Source organism: Podarcis raffonei, chromosome 4, assembly GCF_027172205.1.
Source record: "Podarcis raffonei isolate rPodRaf1 chromosome 4, rPodRaf1.pri, whole genome shotgun sequence".
NCBI lineage: Eukaryota > Metazoa > Chordata > Lepidosauria > Squamata > Lacertidae > Podarcis > Podarcis raffonei.
Genome location: NC_070605.1, coordinates 64887286 through 64904023, shown reverse-complemented (window position 1 = coordinate 64904023; position 16738 = coordinate 64887286). Strand labels below are relative to the sequence as shown.

The 16738-nt window shown below is 43.3% G+C and overlaps 1 protein-coding gene across 3 annotated transcripts; it reads left to right on the top strand.

Moving 5' to 3' along the window:
• Positions 1-6998: 6998 nt before the first annotated feature.
• On the top strand, positions 6999-12077 carry SAT1 (spermidine/spermine N1-acetyltransferase 1). Of its 3 annotated transcripts, none has more exons than XM_053387056.1 (6): positions 6999-7131; positions 8877-8928; positions 9023-9106; positions 10438-10539; positions 10635-10675; positions 11525-12077. In XM_053387056.1, the coding sequence occupies exons 1-6, from the start codon at positions 7087-7089 to the stop codon at positions 11693-11695; spliced, it is 495 nt and encodes a 164-aa protein (XP_053243031.1). In that variant the 5' UTR covers positions 6999-7086; the 3' UTR covers positions 11696-12077. The 3 variants fall into 3 exon arrangements, with proteins under 3 accessions (XP_053243031.1, XP_053243030.1, XP_053243029.1); XM_053387055.1 differs by lacking the exon at positions 6999-7131 and adding an exon at positions 7213-7518; XM_053387054.1 differs by lacking the exon at positions 6999-7131 and having other exon boundaries at positions 8488-8928.
• Positions 12078-16738: the final 4661 nt, after the last annotated feature.

Here is a 16738-nt window from a genome sequence, read left to right as displayed (position 1 = left end):
GCACTAAATCGCTGCGTGTGCAGACACGGCGCTGCGGGTTGCAAACACTGTGGGTTGCACGGATCACGTTCACAACCCGAGGTTCCACTGCATACGACTTTTCACTCCAGTGTGACTTATCAAGCAAGTTTACAATTAAAATGCAATACAATATAGTCAATAAAATCTAGTCCTTAAAACCAAATCAGAACAGCACTGGAGGAAGGATGCCTGCAAGGTTCCTTCAAACCCCAGCGGGTCTTGCTGTTAGCCAGAAGGTTGGTGGTTTGAGCCCATCCATTGATGGCTGTGGACAGGAGTTCTGCATTGCGGGGGGGTGGGGGGTGGACTAGATTACCCTTGGGATCCCTTCCAACTCTACAATTCTATTATTCTAACACTGGAACACCAAAAATTGGCCCAGGAAAGGTTCATCCCATAACTTTCTCTCAGGAAATGGGAGGTGTTAGCCATAGAGGTTTTGCCCCATTGCAGTGTTATTCCCAAGAGCCGTATGCCCCACATCCCAGACATAAATGGCAGCCATTTTGAGGCTGTGTACATAAACCGTGGTATCTCGGGTTAAGTACTTAATTGGTTCTGGAGGTCCATACTTAACCTGAAACTGTTCTTAACCCGAAGCACCACTTTAGCTAATGGGGCCTCCTGCTGCTGCCGCGCTGCCGGAGCACGATTTCTATTCTCATCTGGAAGCAAAGTTCTTAACCTGAAACACTTATTTCTGGGTTAGCAGAGTCTGTAACCTGAAACGTATGTAACCTGAAGCGTATGTAACCCGAGGTACCACTGCACATTGAAAACACCATTGAAGCACATTCATTACTTCAAATAATTATGGTCATTGTAGTTTGCCTCTCAGAGAGCATACAAGTCCCAATGGGCACCAGACAACAGTGGTGTTGTCCCTTCTGCTGTTCCATCCTCACAGCTTCAGAAAGGTCAGGGTTGTTATTCTGGATTAATACAGAACACATGACATGATTTTTATATCAACGGGATTATTGTTATACATATATTTTTAGTAGCAGTATTTCTTACATACCCCAACATCCATTTCTTTGGATTAACTTCCTCTGTCTCTTTCCAAAGTTTCTTTCCCATGTTAATTATTTTAGGAAGGATTAGTGGCTTTATAATACAATAATTGCTTTCTTTTTCTTTTAATTGGGTATTTGGCAGCATTTGAGTCCAAACTGTATAACAATTAATACTGGAAAAATAGTTAATCCTAAAAACTAAATTGTCACTCTTTGCTACATTTGGAAAGAAGGAGCTTTCTACAGAACACTGGGATGGAGGATGTGTTTAACATAAACACTGTTGTTGCCATTACCACAGGGAAGAAAGTTAATGGGGAAGAATGATCTTTCTTTGAGATTGTGAACAAAGAAAAGAGCAGAAGCTTTGCAAATAAGTAGATGGATAAGAATTTTTAAAATACGCTAGGTTGAAAATGCAGTGGTTGTGCGTCCTTTCACTATATATGCTTCTGACAGTGTAATGAAATACACGTTTACCCAAATGTAGCTCAAGCTGATAATGTTTATATCAATATACTGTCAAAGCTCTATTTGCATGATGTGATTTAAGTTGTATCCCCACAGCCAAACCCAGAATGTTTTTATTTGAAAGTGAGGGGGTGGGGAAGGCCACAGCAGACAATACATCAAACATGGGAGTAAAATCCCAAGGAACTATATGTGGGAGATTTAGCAACCAAATCTAACAATGCATATTTTTTGCTAATTAGCATGAGAACGGGTTAAGACCACAGAGCTGTACAGTGGTACCTCGGGTTAAGTACTTAATTCGTTCCGGAGGTCCGTACTTAACCTGAAACTGTTCTTAACCTGAAGCACCACTTTAGCTAATGGGGCCTCCTGCTGCTGCCGCGCCGCCAGAGCACGATTTCTGTTCTCATCCTGAAGCAAAGTTCTTAACCTGAGGTACTATTTCTGGGTTAGCAGAGTCTGTAACCTGAAACGTCTGTAACCTGAAGCGTCTGTAACCCGAGGTACCACTGTATTGCTGACAGGCAGAGATTCAGACCATAGAAACGTAATTGATAGAGAGGGGAAAGGAGCATACACTGTAGTAATTTCCTGTTCTCTCTCTCCCCCTCCCTCCCTCCCTCCCTCTCCCCCCCCCCATTTTGACCTTTGATGGGGGCAGACATGCCTCCTGTTGCTCCAGCTCAGGCACGTGCCCAAGGCTGTTTCTACTGTAAATATAAATATTTTACCTGTATAGCTTTTACTACTGTTGTAGCTGAGAACCAATGCACGACTATAAGTAAGTACCGTATTTTTCGCTCTATAACACGCACCCGACCATAACACGCACGTAGTTTTTAGAGGAGGAAAATCCGTAGGCATGCCACCCGTAGGCATTCCCTCCATAACATGCAAAGACATTTCCCCTTACTTTCTAGGAGGAAAAAAGTGAGTGTTATGGTGCAAAAAATATGGTAAATAATATTTTAAATTTGCTTCCCAATCTGTTGTCTGATTTTTTGTTAAGCGGGTTAAGAAAAGGGAGATGCAGCTTGTTTTGCAATTATAGTTGTGTGTGTTTTTCAGATAAACTATGAAGATGTGGGCTGGGCAGCATGTGAAATCATCCATGGCTGCAGCCTAGCTGTGGAATGTGGATTAAGCATTTTTGTATCTTAATCCTCAACATTGGCCTAATATGACACACACACACACACCCCAGTTCTCAAGTGCAGCTGCACTGGTTTATTTGAGTTATGTGCATCCGGTTTTTATAGCATGCTGTTCATGAGCGCGTCCACATGTATTTCAACGTTAGCAGAAATTCCTTCATAGAATACTTGTCAGTTTTAGTGGTGACTGCCCTCATGTTGAATGGCAGTGGGCCCCTTAATTGTTTGCTCACTCAGGACTGCAAGGAGGGATGGTGTCTCAGGGTTCACAGATCAAATGGGTGTTGCTGTGAAGGACATATGAGGCAGTCACTTGCAAGGAGGGAGCAGGAAGGAAGAGATAAGGAAGAAGCAGAACAAGGCATGTCCAGTGGCTAACTCACAGGACTGGTCTGTCAGGCAAAACAGGGTGAGCGGATGGTCACACGGTTTTCCAGAGGAAAGCCAAAAGGACTGGTTAGCACTTGTACAGAAGCCAAACAGTTAGTGCATACAGTACTTCTCTTAACTCGTCCTTTTCTTGTGTTGGGTAGGTCCCTCTGCATGTAAAGCATGGGCTATTCCACACACCCGGCAGGTCTTGTTTTATCCATAATGCTGTTCATATTCCTAAGGCCCCCATCTGCACCATAGATTTCAGTTGGTATCATACCACTTTAAACAGTCATGGCTTCCCCCCGAAGAATCCTGGGAAGTATAGTTTGTTAAAGGTGCAGAGGGCTGTTAGGAGATCCCTATTTCCCTTACAGAGCTACAATTCCCAGAGTTCCCTGGGAAGAGGAATTGATTGTTAAACCACTCTGGAAAATGAAGCTCTGTGCAGGGGGAAAGAGGTCTCCTAACAACTCTCAGCACCCTTAACAGACTACACTTCCCAGGATTATTTGGAAGAAAGTGTTTAAAATGGTATGATGCTATTTTAAATGTATACTGCAGATGGTAGAAGCAGAACTGAAAATGCACTTACCTACATAAGGTGTAGCAATTCCCCTTCCCTCTTCTCTTCCTAGAGGTAGCTGTTGGAGCAAGCTCAGCATCTGTTCCTTTTTCGTTCTGTGCATCATTAAGGCAATCAAGAAGATATTTGTAATACACAGAATGGGTTTGTAGCTCTAATGAAATTGCAAAGAGATCGTTAAAATGTACTGAGTTACTGCCGTCACTTGAGTTACATAACTGCTTTATAATAATATCATTTCCCCTGTATGTATATATAGTAGTACCTTGGTTTACAACCATAATCTGTTCCAGAGGTCCATTTGTAACCCAAGGTGCGCTTTCGCTAATGGGGCCTCCAAAAAATTTTGTTCATAATCCAAAAAAAGAAAAAGAAAAAAGGATTGTAATCCAAAAAAACGTTGCAAACTGGGACACGCACTTCAGGGTTTGACGTGTTTGTAATCCAAAACGTATGCAAACCAATATATATGCAAACCAAGGTACCACTGTATATGGACGATAGTGGGTTACAAGGAGGTGGCTTTTTCTTTCTTCCTATACATGCAAAAGGCAAAATGAGGCCATATTTGCCACCACCTCCTTAGTGGGGCTGAAGCTCATGCTTTGTATTTTGTTGCCTCTTCTTCCTTCCCTTTGAGGCTATATGCACACTAGCAGCTTAAAACACAGCATGGCTGTGTCCCACACCCCGTTTTTGAAGCTGGCACCTGTGCACATGCAGCGGCTGTCTCAAACATACACATCTCAGCTTAATTGTGACAGGAACGTGTTGGCTTACCTTTTCAAATCAGATGGAGAGAATGCATGAAACAGCAGTATTTGTCAAGCAACTACTGTATAGGATAGATATGGATTGTGGCTAAAGTCATGTGTATTTATTTTTTTTTACACTGCTACAAACACCAGCGGTGGGAGCTCACCGAAGCTAGACTAAATGGTAGCGTGTTCACAGCCACGGTGTGTTGCACTCAGAAAACAGTGCTCAGGAAAAGCTTTAATGAAACCGAATCCTTGCATGAGAGGTGTCTGGAGACTGGCCACACTAGAAACTATGCCACTGCGGCTGATGGAATGGGAACACTGTGGCATTGTGTGCATTGTGTTTCCATTGGTGCAGGTGTATGCGCAGGGGCCACGTGCTCAGTTTTTTTCAGTTGCTTGCCTCTGTATGTGGGTGGCAGATGGGTGTGATTGCCAGCATGGTCCCCAGTTAATGGGCTGTAGTGTTTTTCCCCAGGATACTGAGGGAAATGTCTGCTTCTTTAATGCTATTTTTGGATTTTCTGTGCTGTTTTCTCCTCCCCTTCTGGGCGAAGCATGCATAGGATGTGGCAGTTTATTTCTTTTTCTCTTCCCTCCCACACATGTAATTAGAAACATACAAGGTCATTTTTCCTGCTCTCTAATAAATTTTGTTCTTTTACCTATCAGGATGATCAACCTATGCGCCTCCAGATTTTGTTGAACCACCACTCCAAACACCTCAAACCACCGGTCACGCTGGCTGGGTCCGATGTGAGCTTAAAATCACAAAAAAAACCCCAAAAAGCTCAGTAAATTTGCGGGTGTTAGGAATTTTACTTTTTGAAATATGGCAACCCTATTTCCCAGACTATACATTTATATATGTGGGCGAGGCTAACCATAGTTAATACAATCCAGATGGTCACTGCGTCACTGGCCATAATTTCCATCTGACTTATTTGTTTATAAACCTATAAAAAGTCCTAGAGGCCCCACATCTCTGCATCTGCCTAAAAACAAAACCAAATGGCCAAGCTGCTTGTACATTTATTAGAAAGAAGATTACCGTATAACACTGATTCCTCTCTGTTCGTTTCCTTAAAGCAAGGAGTTAGATGGAACAAGTCTTAACAGAAGATGGTGTTCAACCTGTTACAACAAAGCTAAAAATTCACAGGCTTTGCAGGCAAAAGGTCCAGGGTTCTGTTCCTGGCACCTCCAGACAGGGTTGGGAAAGACTCCAGACAAAATCCCTGGAAAGCTACAGCCAGTCAGCATTGACAATACTGAGGTAGGCAGACCAATCGCATAAGGTGGTTTCTAGAGTTCTTGTAAAATTGTTACCCCACAGCTACTCAACTGTGGCATTCCTTTTTGAGCAGGGCTAATAGCAACCTCTGTGAGACAATTCAGACTGGGGACCTGGCATAGGTTTCTTTGCTCCCCTCCCTTTCCCCAACACCACTTCTTTGATCAAATTGTGGCCCTTCTCTGGCAGCTACTTTGAAGTAAATGCAAAGACAATGAGAGATGTCATATAAGATATGTACCTTTAGGCAGTGCCATAGCTGGAGAGGGAGGGGCTAGCTGGTTTTTTTTGCTCCGGGTGAAGCCTCCAGAAGGTCACCATTGAGGCTCCCTGCCTGTGTACATGTGTATGCAAATGTGTGTGGAGTGTGTGCCAAGCAGGGTGTGTGCCATACAAATGTTCCGATATACCAGACTTGCACAAAGCAGGTTTTTGTTTTTGTCTTAATTGTGTAGCCTGTGACCAGCCCACGGAGGAGTGCCTGGCCAACAGAACTGGGGGATGTGGTGATAGATGGCACTTAGCAAAACATTACCGCACAGCACACCTGTAGAACCAAAACCCACCTACAAAATGAACTTCAATACCCTCATAGTTGGGTAGCATGTGATTTATGTTGGATTTCCCCGTTACCACATTGAGGGCTGATTGCTGTTTGTCCTGATTCCCCTGGGGGAAGCGAGGGGCAAACAGAGGTATGGATAAGCCCAACTGGGGATCAGGAAGGTAAAAGGTAAAGGGACCCCTGACCGTTAGGTCCAGTCGTGACCGACTCTGGGGTTGCGGCGCTCATCTCGCTTTATTGGCCGAGGGAGCCGGCGTACAGCTTCTGGATCATGTGGCCAGCATGACTAAGCCGCTTGTAGCGAACCAGAGCAGCGCACGGAAACGCCGTTTACCTTCCCACCAGAGCGGTATCTATTTATCTACTTGCACTTTTGATGTGCTTTCAAACTGCTAGGTTGGCAGGACCAGCGACCAAGCAATGGGAGCTCACCCCGTCGAGGGGATTCGAACCGCCAACCTTCTGATCGGCAAGTCCTAGGCTCTGTGGTTTAATCCACAGCGCCACCCGCGTCCCCTCAGAATCAGGAAAATCCGAATTAAAAATGGGGGGGGGGCTTGGGCTGCCACCTGGATGAGAACAATGCTGTGCAGATGATGTGAAAAACGTGTGCATAGGATGCTAAACTGCCACATATATTTAGTCCTCCCTTTTGAGCATATACATCAGTAGGTGGGATAGTAGCCTTTGTGGAAGGCCGAGCCGCAAGGGGGGTTGCAAGGAGGTCAGGAAGCCTGAGACAAAGGCCCTCTCCTCCCTCCAGGGCGCGGTGATGTGCGAGTTGCTCGCTCCAGAAGGTGGCGGTCTCCGCACAGCCTTGCTTGCCTTTTGCCTCGGGCCTTGATGAGTCAGAAGTTTCCACCCGGCATCATTTCCTGGAAAGATGAGGTAAGAGGCGAAGGAGGAACGGCGGCGGGGGGGGGGAGAATAGAGGGGCAACTTGTGATTGGCTGGGAGTCGGGATGGCGGTGGCATAAATAGGGGCTGCTCGGCGGGCACCCGGAGTAGAGTCCGCTGCCCCCTCGTTCGGTGGCTTGGCTGTTTCGCTCCGAGAGCCGCTACGGGATGCTGGCAGCCTGACTGTGCCTGTGCCGCCGCCGCAGCTGCCCACGCCGCGCCCGGGACGCGAATGAAGAAACTGCTCCTCCTGCTCTTCAACTATCGGGGACTCACGCGAGGCGGGGGACGCAAAGGGAAACGCCGCCGAAAATGGCCTCGTTCCGTATCCGCGCCGCGCGGCCCGAGGACTGCGCCGACCTCCTGCGCCTCATAAAGGTAGATCTCGCTCTGTGCCAGGCCAGGCGCAGGCAAGAAACGAGCAGATGCAGTGAACAAGAGTGGAAAAACAAAAGTCACTTCCATTGGCCTCCTTTCGTCTTAAGCCTCTTGAGAGGTTTTTTTCTTTTTTAAAATATAATAAAAGTTGTTCTCTGAACTGAGCGCGCTGTCCTGGGTGGCGGAGGGGGAAGGAAGGATTGCGCGCTTTTATCTTTGCCAACCAGAGGGGCTGCTTAGCGAGTCACGCCAAAGTAGGGCATTTTTATCAGTTGCCACCACACGCCTTCCGACTTTTTAAAAAAATAAAAATTAAGGTGGGATAAAAGTAAGAGACTGGACGACAGGGATCTCTTAGTTTTTTTTACCCCTAGATAAGCCTGCACCTGCTTTAGGCGGTTTGTGTAGCAAACCAAAATGCTAACGTTTGACGTGTGTATAGCGCGCGAGAGAAATTTCCCACGTATGTACTCGGCGACACACCAGTTTAAACTGCAATCCTATGCGTTGGGAGTGTAAACATGCCTAGACTTTCTCAACATGGCAGTTACTCTGGAAGCAAAAACGATCTTGTGTTTTCGATCTTTCAGGAGTCCCTGCCCCCCCCCCGTCCAGTTCTTGTCTAGCTTAGCACATACAGTTCAAGGGCAAAGGTAGGCCCCTGAGGGTGGGAACTGTTTGTTCTGCAATGGAAATAACTTCCTTCTGGGCACAGACACCTTTGCCCTCCTGAGTTGGCAAAACATCCTCTTCCTGCTGTTGTGAAATAGGCTGCAGACAGTTTCTACCCTCTGCACAAGTGACTGCTGTAAAGAAAAAAGGAAGCAAGGACCCAGCGCCAGAACTGCACTTGAAAGTGATTCAGCTGTTCATCTGGTCTAATTCCTTTGATGGGATGTCCCATTAGATACAAACATTGAGGAACACGTATTTCACTTGCATTTCTTAAATAAATTGGAATTATTATTGTTAACCCTTTCGTTCCTGTCATTTTAAATGCTTAAAACATGTCAAGAGTGGAACAGCTCAATTCCGTGCATCCTTATTTGGAAGTAAGTCTCAAGTGTTCGCTAGGGCCTGCTTTGGGGGCAATGTGTGTAAGGGCTGCCTCCTTAATCTTCTTTAGGCAATTCCCTCAGGTCCTTCAGGGTGTAGAATCAATACTGTAGATAATCCATTAACTGTATAGTTCCCTACTGGATTTTCACTCTTCTCAGAAGAGAAGCAGATAGTATTCTATAAAATGGGTTTTTCTATATAGACTATGCTCCATGGCGCAAGAAAAAGAAGTGCAAAATATATTAACAGAAGTTGGTCCAATGAAATATAACCAAACATACATGCTTTGTTTTGGACAGGAGCTTGCTAAATATGAAGAAATGGAGGATCAAGTGGTACTGACTGAAAAAGGTAATATAAAATAAGACTACCAGGACAGTTTTGTGACAATTCAACCTGGGGATAGGAAAACTAGCTATATAATACATTTATTGTAATCCTGTAGATCTACTTGAGGACGGCTTTGGAGAACATCCCTTCTACCACTGCCTTGTTGCAGAAGTGCCAAAAGAACACTGGACAGCTGAAGGTGAAACTTTTTTAAAAAATTAATTAGAAAATCACAATGTAAATAACAATGCTTATAATAAGTAAGACTCTAGCTGTACTTCATTGCAAAGGTGAATGCTAAAACTTACTGAACTTTTCAAATGGTATCTTATTGTTCAGTTATCCTGAAGGTGATGGAGAACCAGGTATAATCGTAAAAGAACAAAACTATAATTCCACTTCGTTACATGGCTGTTTTTGTTTGACCCTAACTTATCACTATGTAATCCTGTTGAATCACATGTTTTCTTTAATTTGTCCCCAATCTTCAGGTTACAGTCTCTAGCTTCGCCATGTACATGGCCCTTCCGTGTACATGGATGGGCGGGGAGGTAACTAAAAGATCCGTTACACAATAAAGTAGATGATCATGATATATGAGGTAAGGTCTCCAGGGTCAAATCCTATTCCAAAACATGTACCTCAAAAAGAAAGAGAAAAAAGCATATACAAAACACTCGGTAGATCAGAAATCCTGTATGTAACTCTGTTCCTTGGATTACATGTAACAAGATTGAAGTTCTAAATATGAATATTGACTAGGACGTAGTAAGGATAGTGAACAATTGTTCCTTTTGCAAGCAGAAGCATAGGAGAATGACGCAAGCAATGAAACAAAGAAAACACTTTAAAGCAATCACTATTTCCTTGAAATATTCATATTGGAAAAATAATAGCTGCTGTATTTGCTCTTAGCTGTCACAAAGGCAATCCTGTAGTCTCGTCCTTTAAAAAAAAAGAGTGATTGCATTGTAAACAAATGGACATCAATTAACGTGGAAAACAAACTTCAGGGGCTTTTGCTTTGGGAGTTTTATGTTCCAAAATCAGGAAGGAAGCAGAGTTGAAATGTTTGCCACAATATTCTGATCTGCCGTGTAAAATTGTAGAAGCCTGAATTGTTTTCCAAAGTGGTATCAATAGGGTATGTACAGAGACTCTCCAGCAAAAGGCTATAATTATGATGTAATTGTTGACACAACTTGCCAGGTGTTGCAATTACTTAATTCCTGGGTATGTGCAAGAACATGAAACTGTGACCAAAAAATATGATGCTGGTTTTGAGGGTCTTAGAACTTTCCAGGATGGCCTTAACTTGCTAGGAATTCCTATCTTACTTAAACTCCAATTCATTATAATGTATGATGAGTGCTAAACTTGGCTTATTGCAGCATAAGATTAATTTTGCATGTTCTGAGTGACTATTTTGGCACAAGCATGTGATATTTCGTATATACTAACTTGTTGCTTTATTAAAAAGGTACTCTGTATGTATGCACATGTATGTAAAGTAAATATGTTTTGTTGCAGGATACAGTGTTGTGGGCTTTGCCATGTATTACTTCACGTATGACCCATGGATTGGAAAACTGCTGTATCTTGAAGACTTCTTTGTAATGAATGAGTTCAGAGGTACCATTTAAATTTTAAGGAAACATTTTGCAATTAAGTTTGATTCAACTCTTCTAAAAACATCACTAATAAAATTGCACTTGTTTTATTTTTAGGTTTGGGCATTGGTTCAGAAATTCTAAAGAATTTAAGTCAGGTAAGAAGCTGATATGGGAAAAGTGTTCTAAAATGATCACTTAACCAAAGTCACACTTAGTTGGGAAATTATTCAATCCAGATTGTGCAGTGCCCATGGATAAGTGTGCCTTTGATTGAGTTTGCATTAATACAGCATAGAAAGCAGTATCCCAATAGGTACAAGAAGTACTTTTATTTAGAACACACCCCAACATGTAATTTTTTTTACATAAATGTTTTCAACAGAGTTGTGTCATTAAAGCATTTCCTGCACCTATTGGGATATCTCTCATGCTGCTTTTAAATATCCTTCCTTGGATTAATGGTGCTGCCTTCTTTGTGACAGCCTAGCCCATGATAGAGTTCTCTGTGGTAGCACACTGCCTCATTGTTCTGATGATGGGAGTATTCAGATGACCAGTCCACCTTGGAAACATCCTCTCAAAGGAGGTATAAGCAGTAAACCGCATGACCAAATGTAGCGTGGCTCGGTACCATGTGTCTTATTTCAAGGAAATATTGTACAGTAGCACACCACTATGTTTGAACTTGTGAATATTGCAATATCCCCCAGGCCATTCAGATATTTAGGGTTCCCCTTCTGCTTCAGTTGCATATTGACATTATTTGTTCAAGATTGCAAACTGCTCAAGAAGCACATTGGGAATGTTTTTTGTAACTTATCCTAGAGCTCTTCGTTTTCAAGAGATTTATAGTGGACTAGGGAACCTAGAAAATAGATCAAGTAGGGATTCAGTGAAACAACGTAACTGCTACCACATCTGGAAATTCCCTACATAGAACTTTTTTAAAGAAGCAGTACCACATCCCAGCACCTTACTTATTCCTGCCCATTTTCTTTCTCTAGGTGGCTGTCACATGTCGTTGCAGCAGTATGCACTTCTTAGTAGCTGAGTGGAATGAGCCTTCCATCAGGTTCTACAAGAGACGGGGAGCTTCTGACCTGTCATCTGAGGAAGGATGGAGACTTTTCAAAATAGACAAGGAGTACTTGATGAAGATGGCAGCTGAAGAGTGAGGAGCTGAGCTCTCAGGACAATAGCAATTTGCATCCAATAATTCCTTTTTGACTGTCCTTCCTGTTTCCAATCCAACCTTGTAGTAATGAAATAAGTTAATATGGACCCTAATTCAAAAGCTTTATTACCAGTGGCATAAATATGATTGTTTGCTGGAGTTTTGGGACTCTAATCCCACAGGCAGTGACAGTTACAGAGTCAAGTTACTTGTCTGTCTCCATCCCCTCATCAGTACACCTGTGATCCTGAAATGTATATTGTATATAACTTCATTCTTGTAAGTGTCATTCAAATGTGTACAGTGTACACACTGGTAGGGTTTTTTCTTAATTATTTGCATTCATAAGCAAATAAACTGTTTTTCATGCTAGCAAACACAAACTGGTGTAATCTTTTATTCAGTGGTTCTTTGCTGCACTTGTTTATAATGTACTTTTAGACCCATGAAATTTCATTGATATCACTGGGGAGATTTGCAAAGACTTTGCCCCCCCAGTCAGCTGACTTCGCTGGTGGTGTCATCAGTTAATGAGCTGCAGGACAGGGTTAATGTCTGCTTTTGAGCAGTCTTTAAAAGGCTGCCACAAGACTTGTTTTTGCTGCAGTGTACTAACAGTTACCCTTTTGTAAATCATAGTCCAAGTGCTGCTTAGTTATTTCTGAGTGGGAAGCAGTAAAGAAAGCAAAACAGTGCTGTGTACATACCTGTCTTTAATGGTTGCTAAAAGCCAATGTGGGTGGCGCTGTGGTGTAAACCACTGAGCCTTGGGCTTGCCGATCGGAAGGTTGGCGGTTTGAATCCCCTCGACGGGGTGAGCTCCTGTTGTTCAGCCCCAGCTGCTCCCAACCTAGCAATTCGAAGCGCATCAAAGTGCAAGTAGATAAATAGGTACCGCTCCGGCGGGAAGGTAAACAGCGTTTCCGTGCGCTGCTCTGGTCTGCGGACAAACATCAGCTCCTTCGGCCAGTAAAGCGAGATGAGTGCCGCAACCCGAGTCGTTCATGACTGGACTTAACTGTCCTTTACCTTTTAAAAGCCAACAAACTTGTTCATTCCACCTCCTGTATTGTTTTTATTTTTAACCTACCTTTATTCTCTCCACCTCCCCCCAAAATCAGTATATAAAACTGTCCTCTCATTGCTTAAGAGTCAGAGAGTGCCGGTTATTTCCTGTTAGCAGTAGCTTTGGCAAGAATTTCCAAGGAAAGCCCCCATTACACTCTTTTATAATCACAGTCTGAGAATGATACCGAAGAACGTAATCTGAGTTCCTTTGGCTAACGTCAGCAAGTTGGGCACATTTGGCATCACTGATTCATTTCCTGTAGAGCTTTTATTGTTTAGCTTACAAACCACATTTCTCATACATTATACCTCTAGGCACAAGTCTTTTTAAGGAAATGAAAACACCTTTAGTATCCTTATATATTAAGGGGGTGGGGAAGCATGAAAGGCATACACACAGAGAAATGTATCCTACCTTTTCTCACACCCATCCTCATGTATCTCTCTCTTGGGTTCTGATGAGCATCCTGCAACTCTTAATGTTGTTGGATTCCCAGCTCCCACTAACTGCAGCCAGCCTGTCTAAGGAGCTGGGGTGATGGGGGTTGTAGTCCAGAAGAACCTGCAGCGCATCCCTGCTCTATCAAGAAAACATTACTTCAATTAGTAGTAATTCTCATTAGCACTTAGTTTTCCCCTGCTAAAGCCACTTTGTGATGGGTGATCAGTAGCAGACCAGGACTGTGGAACCTTTTTCAGCTCAAAGGTCATTCCTTTCTGGCCAACCTTGTAGGGGCCATGTGCCAGGTGTGATTGGGGCTAGCGACAAAAGTTGATGGAGCAACCAAGGTGAGTTTGACCTTGGTACAGTAGCCTAGTTTCTACACACACACACATATACCTCTGTCATCTTTATCCAGGCAAGCAGAAGGGATTATGAGTTGAAGAACACGTTCCAATCACACAAAAAACACTCAAGGAGGATGTGTTGATCAAAGTGTGGTCTGGAGAATCCCGAGGGCCAGTTAGAAAGGCCTGAGGTTCCCCGTCGTCCCCCTGCTTTTCACTTAAAGTGTCTCCCCCTGCCAGCACTTGTTTGCCATGCCACCTTCACATCACTTTGCCTTCTGGACTGACAACCAGCAGAGGAGGGCTAACAGTGCCTCTCAGGAAGGGGATATGACACTGGAGGCTCATGTGCTTTAACAACTGTTACTGTATTTAAGAACAAAAGCGGGGACATGAAAACCAGAACTGCTCGAGGGCAATATACGTCTTGTCTCTCTTAAGCCAATATTAAAGTACCAGAAATCTGAATTTCCCACTGTGTTTTACAAGCTGACAGCACATGAATAGAACAATGGTGGGTGCATGTTTTAATAATTCAGCCAAGCCTTTCTTAATGCAAGGTGTCGGCTATAGGCAACAAAAAGGGAGGGAAATGACACAGAAACTGTTTATAGCACTGTTCAGATTTCTTCAGCAGGATATGAATTTAGAGAAGTTAATAATCACGTCAGCATGTCAGTTTGGTTAGCCCCAGCATTCTGAGAAATAGGATCCTACATAGAAAAATAAATCACTTAAATGAATACAAGCAACAAAAGAAAACATGTTGTTACCCAAGTATTTCTTTATTGTTGTCTTGATCTGGAATGGACAGATAATATACCACGGCATTTCACAAGAGCAGGAAATTGAGCTGCTGTGGTTATACTGTAAGAGGAAATGAGACTTGCCTCGTTAGCCTTCAAGCGTTAGCTTTAAAGAGGTGAGAAAATGCATTCTGAAATGCAGTCGGATAATTTTCTCTTACGGGATTTAAATAAGTGCAAATTCATAAAGTCAGCAGGTCCAAGTGGTAAATGTTCAATATTGCACAGCCTCAAGCTGCAAGTGAACTGTGGCTGACCTCTCTCGCAACTTGTCTGCACACAAAAACAGGGAGAAGACCAGGATAAACCTTTGATCCTCATTTGCTAAGTGCCATGAGCATTCCCTCTGCCTGCCCCACTCCCCCTACCACAGAAGAATTTGCAAACATGCAGCTCTCCTGGTTTAGTTCAGGGAAACATTTCAAGGTTGGGTCTTCCATAATTTGTCTAGTGTTTGGTCATTCTGCTACTCTGTGAAATGTGCTCGACTACTATGCACACAAGTAATCCAAACAGCTGATTTTGACCTACAAAGCTTTAAACGGCTCAGGACCTCAAAGTTCATATGGACCTATGAAGACCATGAGAACACCCTTTGAGGTCCTTCTTTGTGTCCCTCTCCACAAGAGGCCTGGAGGGTGACAACATGAGAATGGGCCTTTTCTGCAGTAGCTCCCCGTTTGTGGAATGCTCTCTCCAGGGAGGTTAGGCTGGTACCTTCATTATGCACCGTTAGGTGCCAGGCGAAAACATTTCTCTTCAACCAGACCTTTGGCTGATTAACATCCTACTCACTTTTAAATATATTTGTGGGAGTGGATGGGGGGGTTATTGGGGTTTTTTGTTGCTGCTCTTGTTTTTATCATGTATTTTGTGTTTTTATCTTGTATTTTTATGTTGTGAACAGCCCTGAGGTCTACAGATGAAGGGTGGTATGCAAATTTAATAAACAAATAAATAGGCATTCTCAATGGCTACCCTAGAACTATGGAACTCCCTTCCACTAAACACTAGCATAGATAAATGCCAGAAACCTTTATCACAAAAGTGCTGTAGAATTTGATCTGGCTGCCCTAAACAGTCAAGAGCCAATTGTGTTTTAGGGCGATTTTGAAAAATCTGGTTTTTACATAGGCTGAGATCTAGAGATAGATAAGTATCTGCTCCACACGTGCTTCCTCCTGAACACATGTTGGTACTTTATATGCCAGCAGTAGTATCAGCTGGATATTTCAATTTGTAGGTTTTATTATATTTATTAAAAGGTAAAGGTACCCCTGACCGTTAAGTCCAGTCGCAGACGACTCTGGGGTTGCGCACTCATCTCGCTCTATAGGTCAAGGGAGCCAGCATTTGTCCGCAGACAGCTTCCAGGTCATGTGGCCAACATGACTAAGCCGCTTCTGGCGAACCAGAGCAGCGCACGGAAACACCGTTTACCTTCCTGACAGAGCAGTTCCTATTTATCTACTTGGACTTGCAGGTGCTTTTGAACTGCTAGGTGGGCAGGAGCAGGGACCGAACAACGGGAGCTCACCCCGTCGCGGGGATTTGAACTGCTGACCTTCTGATTGGCAAGCCCAAGAGGCTCAGTGGTTTAGACCACAGCGCCACCCGCGTCCCATTTTATATTTATTATGTAAAACAAATACACTAAATCTAATTCATTCCAAGTACCGCTTGGCACCATGAAGGCAAAGGAACAGCCTAACTAACCATTAGTTAGGATAGCTAAATGAATCTTCCATGTCCAGAGGCAGTATTCCAGATGCTGGGGGCAATCAAGAGGTTGTCTTAATGTCCTGCTCATTATCATCCTGGAGACATCCAGGCCTCATTTTCAGTAAGCATCTTGACAACATGACTTTCTAGATCTGAACATGCCCCAGATTTTAGCCATTATAGAACATGGTTTTGCAAGCTTTTTTTTTTTTTAATGAACCCTTAGTATGTGGATGCGGGTCTAAAGTAAAGTTCATAAAACTACATTTAAGTGCACATTTGTTACAGAAACAAGCTGAACTAATGAGGTAATTTGTTAGCAGTCAAGTGGCATGCAAACAGACACAGGAACCAGTGTCCCAATGTAAAAGAGAGAAGAGAGGGCTTTTAACAAGAAAAAAGGCTGCATTAGAAGCAGGCCAGATTACTCAGATAAGACTGAAGTCTATTGTGTAGTTTCTCTTTTTTTTTCAGGCCATGACATGAGTAATGTAGGTATTCACAGAGCCGGCATACAATTGCTCTTATTAATAGGACAGATACTACATTAATACAGGATTTCCCATGCCTCATAACCTCTTCCTGAATTGTAAAGGAAGCACAACACACTCATACAGGATACCTACAATACTTGAAAAATCCCATCAAATATTGAAATG